General features: G+C 47.1%; 1 protein-coding gene across 1 annotated transcript in view; it reads left to right on the plus strand.

Moving 5' to 3' along the window:
- Window positions 1-16,274, plus strand: part of CORO2B (coronin 2B) — a 140,548-nt gene that overhangs the window by 67,405 nt on the left and 56,869 nt on the right. The window contains exon 2 of the mRNA XM_081227778.1: window positions 2,448-2,648. Coding sequence (XP_081083904.1) covers window positions 2,448-2,648 — 201 coding nt within the window. The remainder of the gene's footprint in view (window positions 1-2,447; window positions 2,649-16,274) is intronic.

A 16,274-nucleotide genomic window follows, 5' to 3' on the forward strand; every position in this document is an offset into this window, starting at 1 on the left:
CAGGCTGGGGCTGATCTCCACAGAGTTCTCTCTGCTGGACCTTTGGGAGGGCAGTCAGATTCAAGTCAGGCCCTGAAGGCTAAGGTTGGGCTGGACAGAGAAGAGAGCGAAGGCATTCCAGGCCAGAACTGCACCAACAAGGAACAAGAGGTTGGAATGAGCAGGCTCACCACCTCCTTTCTCTTCAGGGGGAGCTGTGGAATCTAGAATGTTCTACCTGAAAGAGACAGAGTGATTTCCAATACTCCCATATCAGACAGAATTTCTGCTGGGGCCATGTACCACCCAGACTATATTCTTCATGCTGTATTTTTCTTTGAATTAATTCATTATTTTTAAACTTAGCTTTCTTAGCACTAATTAATACCTGTGAAATCATGGACTTGGCATGCAAGTTATATTTTTTCTAATGCAAATTAAAAATAAATATGTAACTACTAAAATTTAAAACTTCATCTCTGTACCATGTAAAGGAACCATGAGTGACCACCTGGGACCACACTCGGGGCATCACTGATGTAATCCTGATGAGGAATCAGTCAGAAGAGGATTGTCTGAGGTCACACAGCCAGAAATGACCAGCCAGGCTCCCGTCCAGTGCACTTGCCTCTCCAGCGGGACTTTGTTCTGAATAGTCTTGGGCAGAACTCGGCAGAGAGGGGAGAAGGCAGGAAGGAAAGGGGTACAGTGTGGGCAGAGGCTGGGAGGTGGGGAGGAGTGGAGAGTAGGGCACTGGCCCTGCGGCGTGGAGAGTGGCCTGGAGGAGTGGAGAAGGGGGGTGGAGGCCCAGAGAGCTGGCCGGAAGAGGGCTTGCCTGAAGAATCCCTGGGATTCTCCTCACTGGAACTGAACTTCTTCCTTCAATACAGAGGCCTTTGTGGCTGAGCTCCTGGCTTTATTTAAATCAGATGCAAAGTTTTGTTTTCAGTCAAATTCCCAGGGTTGGTTTCCTGATGCTGTGGTGGTGTTTCCTTTTGTTTTCCTCCCCTTGGAAGTTTCATCTGAAGAAATTTCTGTCCTGAGATGGAGTGGGAGACTCAAGGCATATCAGGAGATTTGGCAGGAAGGGGAGAGGATGGATAATGGCAAAGTCGGGCCAGAAGGATGTTCATTTAATAAAGCGCTTATTAAGTGCCTACTGAATGCCAGGCCTCGGCTGGGAACTTGCCATTGCTCATTGAGCTTGGATGCGTGTCTGCCAGGACAGCACCTACTTGGGCTCCATCTGCCATGGCGCCCATTCGTAGGGCTTCCCCATAGGAGGCGCCATCCTACAACAAAGCTGAACTCCACGGTGGGCTGCCCATCCTGTCCTCCACACACCCACACATGCACATCTGTGTATCTGTGTTCTCCACTGAGCACAGCATGGGACACTCATGCAGTAGGGGCCAGTTGGTCAGTCGGTTGGACCCTGTGTCATGGTTGGTGGGTGGTGAGGGGTCGGGAGGGGTACCATTCCATTCTCTGGAACAGGGGCTCTCAAACTTCAGTGTATTTCTGTCTCACTGGGGCAGGGAAGCGGGATTAAAATGCCTCTTTCTGGGCCCCATTCCCAAAATAATGGATTTAGTAGGTCTGGATTGGGACCCAGGAAGCAACATTTCTAACAAATGATGTGGGAGGCTGAGAAACCTCCCCTATCCCGGATGATTTTGATACAGGTGATCTGTGGGCCACACACTGAGAAACCTTGCTCCAAAGGCTAATCTGGCATAAGAAAGAGTCTCAGATTTCCAATCAGGAGACCTGTGTTCATGACCTTACTCATTAGCTGTGTGGCCTTGGACAAGTCACTTTACCTCTCTGGGCCTGGTGGTGATGATGATGATGATGATGATACTTATAATGATTATGGTGATGATGTATAGGACTAAGAGATTTCTGAGGGTGCACTTGTGGGTTAGAAGCCCTAGAGAGAATCAGAGGAGTGTATGATAATGGGTGGTCATTTACCTTGCTGCACGTAAGGGGCTGTCTTCCTCCCCCGCCCCTCATCATTAGAAGTGTTCTCTCTCTTTGTGAACAACCAGCCTCCTCTGTCTGCACGTCCCATACTAAATTAAGCACAGTTTCTGACACGCAAGAGGCAGCCCAGACATGTTATTGGATGGATGGTCTGCTCTATCACGTGGCACGTCCCTTGAGAGTGAAAGGATCCTCCATCCTTTCTGGAAGGTGGTGTGGACGTGTATACTGAAAGCAGGAAGTGTGTGGATGCCCTCATGCCAGTCTTTGCCCTTGCGGGACTTTATTGAAAGAGTAAGTCCTCCAGCACGGGGCTGGGCACCCGATTCTTGGAGATTCCTTCCCCTCTCCCCGCATCCTGAGGGCAGATGCTGGGCCTTCCTCACCTCCTGCATCCCTGAGACCTCCCGCACGTGCCCAGCTCAGCCCTTTGGGAAGCAGTTCCCGGCCTGACCCTTGTCTCTTCTGGCCCCTCACAGATGTCCTGGCGTCCGCAATACCGCAGCTCCAAGTTCCGGAACGTCTACGGGAAGGTGGCCAACCGGGAGCACTGCTTCGACGGGATCCCCATCACCAAGAATGTGCATGATAACCATTTCTGCGCCGTCAATGCCCGCTTCCTGGCCATTGTCACTGAGAGCGCGGGAGGTGGCTCCTTCCTCGTCATCCCCCTGGAACAGGTAGGCACCCGTACCTCCGTAGGCCTGATTGCAGCCCCAGGGTGGAGAGAAGCCCTGCTTGGTCACTGTTGGGCCTGTTGCCCGTTTCTCTCTGACCCCCACCTTTTACTTTCTCATTGTGTGTCCAGTGGCTGTGCCTTCCCCAAGGCTTTCCCCAATGGTCACCAGAGCAAGTGTAGGTGGGGGACCTGAGGAATATCCAAGGAGAGAACAAGTACATCCAGGAGACCTGAGATCTGTTCCCACAACTTCCCCAATTTAGACAAGTCACTTGCTTTGGGGTACATGGGGTTCCCATTAACCCCAAGGGATCGGATCATCTGATCTCCAAGGCCAGACCCAGCTCTACAATTCTGCGTCCTGGGTGTCCCTTTGGTTTGGAGCTGGAGGGGATAAAGACCCAGCATAGTCACATTGGGTGTCTGCAAAAATGACACACTCATTAAAAACAACATTTTGACCTCTTCATTGAGGGACTAGAAATAATTTACCTTCTCCCTCATCCCCCACCTCCTCTCTAAAAGCTTCTTCCCTTCTGTGGCTGCCTTTGAGAATATAGCAAATTAAATGTGCAGAGCCTAGATCACGAAATTTTGAAGCTTTGCCATTCAGGCAGAGTCCCCGGAGGCCCGTGGGAGGTCACGTGCCTCAAGGAAAGTGCTCGCTGTCAGTCCCGCTTGTTTATGGCTGAGCTCTCCCTCCCCGGCCTGACTCATCACTCCCACCCTCCACCAAACACTCGGGGAGAGGAGGAGGTACATGCCCAAGGAAGCCTCGAAACCCTCTGTCAGCTGGTGGTGGAGGATGGATTTTTCCAGTCTCACCTGCCCACAGTGGGGGAGCACAGTTTTGGGAAAGCCTTAGGCCAGACCCTCCCTTCCACTAAAGGGGGCAGCTGCGGTGACAGGGGCTCAGAGCCTGATGCACAGAGAGGTCGGAGGAGCTGTGGACTCGGGAGCAGGAAGTCTAGGTTCTATTTGGGCTCTGCCACTCACCAGGAGCGTGACCTCGGGCATGTCACTTACCCCTCTGCACCTTATTTTCTGTAATGGTAAAGTGGGCATCTTGAATCCCCTTCCACCTACATAGCGATGTTGGCATCAAGGAGGGTAATGGACAGAAAGCTCTCTGAGAACCAAACTACATGGTAAAGATGTTTTGGTGCTTTCTTGGAGTGTCATCAGCTCTGCTTGTTAACTTTGCAGATGCCCACAACAGCTCTATCTCATTGGGAAGGATTCTGAAATGTAGCTTGCCTCCCCTCCTGAACCAGGTGGGCTCAGATATCTGTCCACTTGGGAACCAGCTTAGCTCCAGCTGCAGCAGGCAGGCCTACAGGTCCCCAGCAATGCATGGGCTGGTTCTTACTGGGGCTCAAGCCCATTGCTGGCACCCTGCCATGCTCCACTACATGGATTACAAAGGTCAACAGTCAATGCCTCACACCATAACAAAAATTAATTCCAGATGGATTGAAGATCTAAATATTAAGAAATAAAAAGAAAAGCTGCAAGTGTATTAGAGGGAAATGGAGAGTATTTTTAAAATCATGCAACAAGGAAAGGCTTCCTAAGCCAGATGAGAATCCATAAAACCATAAAGGAAATGATTAATAGATTAGAATAAATTTAGAATAAAAGTTTTAAAGGCAGTTTTTATACTCTAGTGAGACATGTAAGCAAAATTAAAAGGCAAGCCACATAATTGAGGCAAGCCAATATTTGCAATGTATGACAGACAAAAGATGCTTGTCCAGAATAAATAAAGAGTTAAGAAAAATCAATAAGAAAAAGGACCCAATAGAAAATGGGCAAGGGATATGAATAAGCAATCATAGAAGACAAAATATAACTTTTAGCCTACTAAGTAGAAAAAGATTTAAAAGAATCATAATCTTTGGTTTTGCCAAAGATGTCAGAGGGCAGGCACTCACATACACTCTCAGGACATTTGGTATATTTACATCTTACTCTTGGTGAGGTGTAAATGGAGGTAACTTGTTAATATCTATTAACATTTTAAGATGCGTGTCCATTGACCCAGCAATTCCACTTCTAGGAGTCTATTCTACAGAAATACTCTCAAGTATATATTTTTGAAAGTCTGCAGCATTTTTGTACTCAACTTTTTTACAAACATCAATTTTTTATTGTTTCCTACCTACAGAAATAAAATTTCTTTCTCAAATTGCTTAAAGTTTCTAAACTCCTCTCAGTTTCTGTAATGGTACCAAAGAGTTTCATACCATCCGTAGCACTGCTCTAGAATATGATCAGCTTTTATAACCACTTCATAGACAGCAGAGAAAAAAGGACTCTTTACAGAGCGTAAGTCTTGCTCTCTATGGAAACATATGTATCTGTACACGTATATATATATTCAACGTGCACATAGCCTTTCAACTTTATTTGTTCACATCCTGTGATACATTTTTGTTTAATTTGATTAATAATAGACTAATAGTGATGGCTCACCCTTCCAGTTGGTTTCTGTTGTTTTCTGTCATTCCAGGAAGTTTTCACTTTATGTAGGTACTCGATGATTTGTGCGGCACTTTTATAGTAGTGAAAATTGGAAGCAACCCATTTCAATAAGGAAATGGATGAACAAATTAGGGGCCATCCACAGAAAGGGGTGCTATGTAGTCACCACAGGTAATGGTGTAGAGTAGTTGTTCTCAAGTGTTCAGCCTCAGAATCACTTTACACTCTTAAACATTTTTGAGAACCCCAAAGAGCTTTTGCTTATATGGCTATATCTATTAATATTTAGCATATTCAAAATAAAAATGAAGGAATTTCAGGGAATTCCCTGGCAGTCCAGTGGTTAGGATTCTGCACTTTCACTGCCGAGGGCCCGTATTCAATCCCTGGTTGGGGAAATAAGATCCCACAAGCCGCAAAAAAGAAAAAAAAAAAAAAAGGAATTTCAAAAATATGCATTTGTTAATTCACCTAATAATAAACCCATTTTATGTACTCCCAAAAAACATATTTTTATGAAAAATAATTATATTTTCCAAAAAAAATTAATGAGAAGAATGACATTGGCAAATCTCTTTAAATTAGACTGGCTTAATAAAAGATGGCTGGATTTGCATATCTGCTTCTACATTCAGCCTGTTGCAATATCACACATCATACAGCCTCTGGAAAACTCCACTGTACAGTCCTGAGAGAATGAGTGAAAAGGCAAATAATGTCTTGTATTATTATGAAAATAGTTTTAACCCAACGGACTCCCTGAAAAAGTCTTGGGGATCTCCAAGGGTTCCCATACAATACTTTTAGAACCACTGATGCAGGGGAATATTTAATGAGAGAAAAATTTATCACCCACTGTTAACTGAGGAAAAAAAAAGGTAAAATCTGATTAATCCCGTTGAAAAATATCTATCTAGCCATCCACCTATTTGGAAAAGACACCTAATGTTTTTTTTTTTTTTTTTGGCTGCGTTGGGTCTTGGTTGCTGCACGTAGGCTTTCTTTAGTTGTGGCAAGCGGGGGCTACTCTTTGTTGCGGTGTGTGAGCTTCTCATTGCAGTTGCTTGTCTTGTTGCAGAGCATGGGCTGTAGGTGTGTGGGCTTCAGTAGTTGCAGCACACGGGCTCAGTAGTTGTGGCACACGGACCCAGTTGCTCCGCAGAATGTGGGATCTTCCCAGACCAGGTATCGAACCCGTGACCCCTGCATTGGCAAGCGGATTCTTTTTTTTTTTTAATGCTTATTTTATTTATTTATTTATTAAAACATCTTTATTGGAGTATAATTGCTTTACAATGGTGTGTTAGTTTCTGCTTTATAACAAAATGAATCAGTTATACATATACATATGTCCTCATATCTCTTCCTTCTGGCATCTTCCTCCCTATCCCACCGCTCTAGGTGGTCACAAAGCACAGAGCTGATCTCCCTGTGCTATGTGGCTGCTTCCCACTAGCTATATATTTTACGTTTGATAGTGTATATATGTCCATGCCACTCTCTCACTTTGTCCCAGCTTACCTTTCCCCCTCCCCGTATCCTTAAGTCCATTCTCTACTAGGTCTGTATCTTTATTCTCGTCTTGCCCCTAGGTTCTTCATAACCATTTTTTTTTTTTTAGATTCCATATATATGTGTTAGCATACGGTATTCGTTTTTCTCTTTCTGACTTACTTCACTCTGTAGGACAGACTCTAGATCCATCCACCTCACTACACATAACTCAATTTCGTTTCCTTTTATGGCTGGGTAACATTCCATTGTAGATATGTGCCACATCTTCTTTATCCATTCATCTGTTGATGGACACTTAGATTGCTTCCATGTCCTGGCTATTGTAAATAGTGCTGCAATGAACATCTTGGTACATGACTCTTTTTGAATTATGGTTTTCTCAGGGTATATGCCCAGTAGTGGGATTGCTGGGTCATATGGTAGTTCTATTTGTAGTTTTTTTAAGGAACCTCCATACTGTTCTCCATAGTGGCTGTATCAATTTACATTCCCACCAACAGTGAGGGAAGGTTGCCTTTTCTCCACACCCTCTCCAGCATTTATTGTTTGTAGATTTTTTGATGATGGCCATTCTGACCGGTGTGAGATGATATCTCATTGTAGTTTTGATTTGCATTTCTCTAATGATTAATGATGTTGAGCATTCTTTCATGTGTTTGTTGGCAATCTGTATATCTTCTTTGGAGAATGTCTATTTAGGTCTTCTGCCCATTTTTGGATTAGGTTGTTTGTTTTTTTGATATTGAGCTGCATGAGCTGCTTGTAAATTTTGGAGATTAATCCTTTGTCAGTTGCTTCATTTGCAAATATTTTCTCCCTTTCTGAGGGCTGTCTTTTCGTCTTGTTTATGGTTTCCTTTGCTGTGCAAAAGCTTTTAACTTTCATTAAGTCCCATTTGTTTATTTTTGTTTTTATTTCCATTTCCCTAGGAGGTGGGTCAAAAAGGATCTTGCTTTGGTTTATATCATAGAGTGTTCTGCCTATGTTTTCCTCTAAGAGTCTGATAGTGTCTGGCCTTACATTTAGGTCTTTAATCCGTTTTGAGTTTATTTTTGTGTATGGTGTTAGGGAGTGTTCTAATTTCATTCTTTTACATGTAGCTGTCCAGTTTTCCTAACACCACTTATTGAAGAGGCTGTCTTTTCTCCACTATATATTCTTGCCTCCTTTGTCAAAGATAAGGTGACCATATGTGTGTGGGTTTATCTCTGGGCTTTCTATCCTGTTCCATTGATCTATATTTCTGTTTTTGTGCCAGTACCATACTGTCTTGATTACTGTAGCTTTATAGTATAGTCTGAAGTCAGGGAGCCTGATTCCTCCAGCTCCGTTTTTCTTTCTCAAGATTGCTTTGGCTATTCAGGGTCTTTTGTGTTTCCATACAAATTGTGAAATTTTTTGTTCTAGTTCTGTGAAAAATGCCAGTGTAGTTTGATAGGGATTGCATTGAATCTGTAGATTGCTTTGGGTAGTATAGTCATTTTCACAATGTTGATTCTTCCAATTCAAGGACGTGGTATATCTCTCCATCTGTTTGTATCATCTTTAATTTCTTTCATCAGTGTCTTATAATTTTCTGCATACAGGTCTTTTGTCTCCTTAGGTAGGCTTATTCCTAGATACTTTATTCTTTTTGTTGCAGTGGTAAATGGGAGTGTTTTCTTAATTTCACTTTCAGATTTTTCATCATTAGTGTATAGGAATGCAAGAGATTTCTGTGCATTAATTTTGTATCCTGCTACTTTACCAAATTCATTGATTAGCTCTAGTAGTTTTTTTTTTTTTTCTTTTGCGGTACGCGGGGCTCTCACTGCTGTGGCCTCTCCCGTTGCGGAGCACAGGCTCCGGACGCGCAGTCTCAGCGACCATGGGTCACGGGCCTAGCCGCTCCGCGGCATGTGGGATCTTCCTGGACCGGGGCATGAACCCGTGTCCCCCGCATTGGCAGGCGGACTCTCATCCACTGCACCACCAGGGAAACCCCCTCTAGTAGTTTTCTGGTAGCATCTTTAGGATTCTCTATGTATAGTATCATGTCATCTGCAAACAGTGACAGCTTTACTTCTTCTTTTCCAATTTGGATTCCTTTTATTTCCTTTTCTTCTCTGAAGCTGTGGCTAGAACTTCCAAAACTATGTTGAATAATAGTGGTGAGAGTGGGCAACCTTGTCTTTTTCCTGATCTTAGTGGAAATGTTTTCAGTTTTTCACCATTGAGGATGATGTTGGCTGTGGGTTTGTCATATATGGCCCTTATTATGTTGAGGTAAGTTCCCTCTATGCCTACTTTCTGGAGTGTTTTTATCATAAATAGGTGTTGTATTTTGTCGAAAGCTTTTTCTGCATTTATTGAGATGATCGTATGGTTTTAATCCTTCAATTTGTTAATATGGTGTATCACATTGATTGATTTGCGTATATTGAAGAATCCAGAATTGCATCCCTGGGATAAACCCCACTTGATCATGGTGTATGATCCTTTTAATGTGCTGCTGGATTCTGTTTGCTAGTATTTTGTTGAGGGTTTTTGCATCTATGTTCATCAGTGATATTTGCCTGTAGTTTTCTTTCTTTGTGACATCTTTGTCTGGTTTTGATATCAGGGTGATGGTGGCCTCATAGGATGAGTTTGGGAGTGTTCCTCCCTCTGCTATATTTTGGAAGAGTTTGAGAATGATAGGTGTTAGCTTTTCTCTAAATGTTTGATAGAATTCGGCAGGCGGATTCTTAACCACTGCGCCACCAGGGAAGTCCCACACTTAATGTTAAAAGTGGTTATCTCTGAGTATTGGGATCATGAGCGCTCTTTCATTTTCTTCTTTTTCCTTAACTATATTATCTAAAATTTTTTTAGATGAACACTTAATGTTTTATACTTTAGGAAAAAAAAGAAATAAAAGCAATTTGTTGACGTGAAGAGAGAACGTGTGAGGTTTCAGAGAACACATAACCCAGAGTAGGGGCTCAGTTCAGCACTCATTTGATGTATGTGACAAATGTTTCCTTCCAGAGGAACACGTGCTTCTGAGCTGGCTGGAGAAAATGCTAGCAAGATACAAGTACCCAGAGTGAGGGTGAAGGGCTGGAGGGTAGGGGCAAGGCAGCTCCTGGATCTGAACAGTTCCTTTAGTCTGAGGCAGGACCCTGATGTCTGAGACTCTGTGGAACAGGGTCCTGCCCCCAGTGAGGGGCTGCTTAGGAATCAGGCTGACTCTTGCCTTCCCCTGCTGCCTTGGCCAAGGCTGTCAGGCTTCTGCCCTCTGTGGTCAGGGCTGAGCACACTGTTGTGGGCTGGCTGGTCTTGGGGATAGAGAGGGGCAGCAACAAACAGCAATAACAATAATGCCAAGTTCAGGACCCTCATTGTCTGTCAGCAGGAGAGATGGACTGTTCCATGTTGGTCGGTTTTCTAGGAAGAAGGTTATATTATTTTAGCTCCAGTTTTTTTTTTTCCTCTCCATTTAGATAGAAATCTCTCTAAAAACAGTTTCCTGTATTATTCAACATAAACACAGGAAAGATTTTGGCCGTATCTTGGTGAGTCCTAATCATTACTTAGAGCGTTACTCATGAGCTGTGAACTCATGGTGGCACACTTTTGTGCCTGCACTGCTTGGGTCCAGACTCTTTTTCCTGAGCAACCAGAAGGCCACAGAACACTGTCTGCTTTTGTAGTTCTTTTCTGAATTTTTGGCCGTCTACTGTCAAATGTCCTTCCCATTCCTTTCTTGCTTCTCTGAGAGGTTTGGGGCAGATGAGAATAGCAAGCCTGGCACCCCCAAATCCATGCCCTGAGGCCGAGCCCGAGGCTGCCTTTTCCAAGAGCTTTTCTTCCTTTGTTCAGTTTCCCTTAAAGCCAGCTTGCCTGAGACTTCAATATTTGTGATTAAAAACTTTTCCGCAGGGTAGGAAGCATGCCCACAACAACTACAAGCAATGATGATGCCTTGCCTTTGTACAGCAATCCAGTCCAAGAAACTCCATCTTCATCAGTCCTCTTGGGGCGTTTGGTAGAACCATCCCCATTTTACAGCTGGGGAAACAGGCTGCAGAGCCGCCAGAAACCAGTTCACTTATTTCTGAACCCGCGACTCTTTCCACTGCCTGTGACGCTGGGGGATGGATAAGTTCTGGCCGGGCCGGCAGATCTCGAAGGAGTGGATTTGTCTTTCCTGGGGCTCTTGTTCAGGCTGCTGTTGTGAAGGCCCGAGCCACTTTTTTCCCTGGTTAACATTCAGCCGCCAGCTCTCTCCTCTCTGGAGTGGAATGTTAAGCTGCAGATGGGGGAGCAATCAGCACCCTGATTGCCTGGCACAGCTGGAGGGGCCTTATGAATATTCCAGAGACCAGGCGCGGTGCCCAGAGGCCTGATTAATGACTTGGGCCTCCCCAGGTACACGGCCCCTTTCCTGCTGCACTCCATCAGGGCCGCCTGCCTGCCGCGTCCACATCCAGGCCACAAGAAGGCCGAAGCTGGAAGCCGAGCCTGGCATGCCTAAGCTTTAGCCAGCTACCTATTACCTCCCTGGCACCTGGGAGAAAGGAAAGAAACCTGGCGTGGACATCAGGGGTCTGGGTTTTCCCCGTCACCCAGCAGTCCTCAGCCCTGGTTGTCCACTAGAATCACCTGGGGAGCTTTTGAGGGTCTAACATACCAGCTCTTTTTGAATCTTACCTCAAGTCCCATGATGAAAGTACAGTTATTTCTCCCATTTTATAGATGAAAAAACAGAGCCTTGGAGAAGTCAAGTGACTCCTTGGAGACTGTACAGCACACAAGTGGCAGAATTTAAGGCCAGGGCTCCCCCAGCCACATGCCAGCCCACTTTACAGAGGGTTAGGGAAAGGCGTGTCTCCAGATGTGCCTGTATTATTACTGTCATTTGAATGTCTCCACATGTCCAAGGGTTTCCTTGAACATTAAGTCAGCCAGTACTTTATGAGCTCCTGTGATGTGCTGATGCCTCATGTGTCCATCTTTTCTGGAAGCCATGAGAGCAGATATTTCCTAGACGGTGGGGAAGCTTCCTCTCTGAAGGATGGAAGCAACAATTTTAGTCAGCAAGCAGAGGTGAGGGAAGGCGTCCTGGAACAGGGGACCACACAAGAGAGCGTTACTCCTTCAGTCATGGGGCGTGCACTGGGGACCCAAGTAGCATCAGACCTTGTCTCTGAAATGTGCAGGGGGCATCCCATTGGTGGACCAGGCAGCGGGGAGTTCCCTATAGGGTCTTGCCCATGTCTTGTTCAAGGAACCAACTCCATGGTGCATGGAGGGAGCTATGGAACAGGTCCATCTTAACTGCTTCCTGCCAGCAGTTAAAAATGATGGGCATTGGGGCTTCCCTGGTGGCGCAGTGGTTGAGAGTCCGCCTGCCGATGCAGGGGACACGGGTTCGTGCCCCGGTCTGGGAAGATCCCACATGCCGCGGAGCGGCTGGGCCCGTGAGCCATGGCTGATGAGCCTGCGCGTCCGGAGCCTGTGCTTTGCAACGGGAGAGGCCACAACAATGAGAGGCCCACATACCGCAAAAAAAAAAAAAAAAAAAAAAAGATGGGCATTATTGCATTCTCCAGAAACTGGAGTCCCTGGTTCATTTACATTCAGATTTAGCTTCATATAATGCAGATAACCCAATTCTGGGATTGGGATGCTGAACTTGGTCTCCAGAGAAGGGTCACTCCTACTCCCTGTGTAAGCCTTATGGCCTCCACTTTTCCCCCTTCATGTCTGCTTAGTCTCAACAACCTGGTGGTGGAACATTTACCCCTGGGTCTTGGGGCTGGGATGCTGTATTGTCCTCTCCCAACCCAATCAGTGTGGCCTCCTCTTGCTTCTTCCCCTGTGGTATTCAAGGGTAAAGGCCTAACCAGGGCTGAGCAGTTGCTCCTGGTCTCCCCAGCCCTGCAGAGGTGGGTGGTGGAGCTGGGCTCCAGCAGAAATGGTAGCAAAATTCCACAAGGCATCTCAGTAAGGAGAGCAGAGCCCTGGAACAGGAGAGCAGCACAGGACGGGGCTAAGAGATCAGGCTCTAAAAGCAAGCAGACCTTGCTGGAATCTCTGCCTTGCCACTTAGTTACTGTGTGACCTTGGGTGAGTCACTTAACCTTCCTGTGCCCTAGTTTTCCTATCTGCAAAATGATGGGGTGGGACCACATGATCTCTAGAGTTCAATTTAGCTCTCACAATTCGGTTCCCTTCGACATCATCTTATGCAAATAGGTCCTCATTCGTGCGCTGGTAGGCACTGTGAAGAGTATAAGAATGGCTCCTTCTCAGGCTTCCCTGGTGGCTCAGTGGTTGAGAGTCCGCCTGCCGATGCAGGGGACACGGGTTCATGCCCCGGTCCGGGAAGATCCCACATGCCGCGGAGCGGCTGGGCCCGTGAGCCATGGCCGCTGAGCCTGCACGTCCGGAGCCTGTGCTCCGCAACAGGGAGAGGCCACAACAGTGAGAGGCCCGCGTACTGCAAAAAAAAAAAAAAAAAAAAAAAAGAATGGCTCCTTCTCATCCCTCAAGGCCCAACTCAGATGAGGCCAGCTCCATGAAGCTTTCCCCATCCCAATACCCATCGGAGGCATTTTGTGTCTATCGCTTAGAGTGCTGTCTACATGCTTACTTCTTTTCTAGGTGGTTAGTCCATCCATCTGTCCATCCACCCACCCACTTGTCCATGCATCTATCCAGCTATCCATCCCCTCACCTATCCATCCATCTACCCACCTACCCACTCACTCACCCATCCATCTTATAAATGTTTATTGAGTACCTGCTCTTTCAATCGCAGTTCTAGAATTGGGGATGCCGCAGTAAATAAGACCAATCTCCATCTGCATGGAGCTTGCAGTCCAGTTAGCTGCCTTGATTAGACTGAGAGTCCCTGAGAGTGGGGACATGTCTGATTTGTACAGGGCCTGCACAGAGTAGGTGCTCAGCAACTGGACACTGGGCTGACATGAGGCCAGGTCCCAGAGGCACCGTGCCACATCTACCCAGCCAGAGTTTTCTCTTTGCTGGTCCTGGGAGCCCCTCCCCTCCAGGCTCCAGGGACAATGTGGTATCCTACAGGGGCTTCCCGGACTGAAGGGGGGCTGCACCCTCCCCTTAAAGCCCTTAGAACAGTATTGCCCTACCTAGCTGCTCTGGAACAAACCCGGATGTTGGCAGACCTGTTAGCTCCATGACTCACAGTACGTTTGAGGCCTAATATTAAAAGGAGGAGGGGAAAAGTGCCCAGCTCAGTGCTGAAGACTGTAATCAAACCAGACTTCTTTGCTCACCCAGAGCCTTAGCTTCCACTCCAGATTTCTGTAACACTCCCTCCCCATCACTCCCCACAGTCAGCACTGGGCCTCTCAATCCTCTCTCCCATAAAAAAGTCCCAGATCATCATCCCTGCTCCCCTCTGCAGAGAGGTCTCCCCTCTCCCGAGGAATTCAGAGAGCCTTTTCCAAATCCATTTTTCAGATCTTCCCTCAATCGTTCTTTGTTCTTCAAGCTGCCTTCTGCTTGGTGCAATTTGCATCTCAAAGCCTGTGACAGCGTGCGTGTATATATATACAGTAAGTGACTTTGGGAAAGGGGGAGAAGGCACTGGAAAGAGAGAGAAGTCTCAACTGCATTGCATTTGTCTGAGGCCTGAGATTGACAGCCTTGCTTGGTGTTCTTCCCTTTTTTGGAAGAACATTTTCTTATATTTGAAAAAATGAAGGCAAGCTTCTCAGCAGAAGGGGAAGTGTCACCCCCTGGTTTTATTCCTCGGTTATGGGATGAGGTGCTGTCTCTGGATTGGAGGTACATGGGCCAGGGATACAGCCTGGCTGGTAGGTATCCTGGGGAGTCCAAGAGTCCATCCCTCTGCCTCAGGGCCCGGGCCTCTGCTAGCTTCATTCTTCTCTTTCCTAACAGAGCCAGTGAATCTGGAAGTAACAGGGCCTGGTCCCCTAGGACTGTGAACCCCGGCCATGCGCCCTCCCTCTGACCGCAGGTACCATCCTGGCTTCCAAACCAGCTTGACCGTTAGCTTGCTCTGCTCCCCATCTTCCCTCTAATGGAGACCCCGGCACCTTCAGAAATCAAAGCTCCGTCCCTTAGCTGGAAACCCCTGGGCATGTAACCTCTCTGTGCCTCACTTTCTGCTTGTGAAATAATAATGGTACTTGTTTCCCAGGTGCTGCGATGATTAAATAAGGTGCTGTATCAAGCACTTAGCACATAACCTGGCATGGAGTGTGTGCTCGGTAACTAGAAACTATCGTGATGCCGAGGGCTTTGCCCATCCCCTCCCCTTCCTCAGTCCACTCAGGCCCAGAAATAGCCCTTGGGCACCTGCGCCCACAGTCAGCAAGGGGGGAGGCTTGTCTTTGGCCTTCCTACCAGACAACCCCCTGAGCATTCCTAACAGTGAGCTGCCACCCTGCCCTAGGAAGGCGCCCAGAGCCCTCCAGAGGGGCACACGGATGTAATGTACCAGGCTGAGTACCCGGAGGAAGGGAATTAGGGGAGGGGACTTGCCCGCTTTGGGGCCCAATCATGTACCTCTAAGTCAGCCTGCCTGCTTGTCTGGAGGCCTCCTCTCTGCCAGGGTTAAAAGAGATAAGGCATGCATATCGTGTCTGGTATACAGCCAGTGCTCAATAAACCTGCTCTGTACTGCTTCTATTATTACAACTACTATAATAAGCTCCAGGTTGGTGGTGGGGAAGGGAACTGGGAACAGGGGCTCTCTGGAATCCAGCTGGCTCGGATGCGAGGCACAGGCCTGTTGGGTGGGCATGGGTGTGAGATTCTGTGCCCTGAGCCTGAGGCCACATGATCCTCACAGCCCACGCCCACCCCTCCAATGCCCCAATTGCAGTCTTACATGGTCACTATTCCAAGCACCTTGTTGTACCCAGGAGAAATCCTGGCCCCAAGGAGAAGGGTCTTATCCAACTCTCTACAGCATGCGTGAACGCCTTCAGTGCCCTTACCCAGGAATCCTTGCACTCAGCTGCTCCTGAGTCCAGAATCAGACCTACTGAGGTGTTGGTGATGACAGTGGCTTCCTTTACCAGGGGATTTTTCACTTGGTTAAGGTTGCGATGAGTTTTAAGGAGACCAAACGCTTGAGACCCAAAGGATTGCGTTGCTAACAGTGCAATTTCACAGACAGCAGGGGGAGCTGTCCACACAGGGCAGCCATCCCGTGCCCTGTCCTGTCAGGCCTGAGGCTGTAGTTTCAGAAGCTCCCTCCTCCTTGGTCCATGGACTCCCACACTTCAGGGAGCAGAAGTGGTGTAGGGTTCAGGAGGGGCACAGGAAGTGGAACTAAGGTGGACTAGCTTGAAGCAGAGCATCTCCCTGGGGGCCAGTGGGGCCCTGAGGCCTTGGCCAAGACCCCTACTATTTGGTCATCTTTTGGCAGCTTCCAGAACAATGAGTATGTGTTAGCCTCAGAAACTCCAGGTCTGATTTAGTCCTTAGGCAGTTTCCTGTTCAGGATAGCTTTCCTCAAGTCCCTCCCCAACCTCCATCCCCATCCCAAGGCTCTTAAAGGGCCAGGCCACCTTGATTGGGAGGTAGGATGGGGTGAGATAGGTCACAGCACTCAGCCTCTTAAGACAAGAGACTGCTGGGTGGCATCAGC

The sequence above is a fragment of the Mesoplodon bidens genome, assembly GCF_964165515.1.
Source record: "Mesoplodon bidens genome assembly, chromosome: 3".
Classification (NCBI taxonomy): Eukaryota; Metazoa; Chordata; class Mammalia; order Artiodactyla; family Ziphiidae; genus Mesoplodon; species Mesoplodon bidens.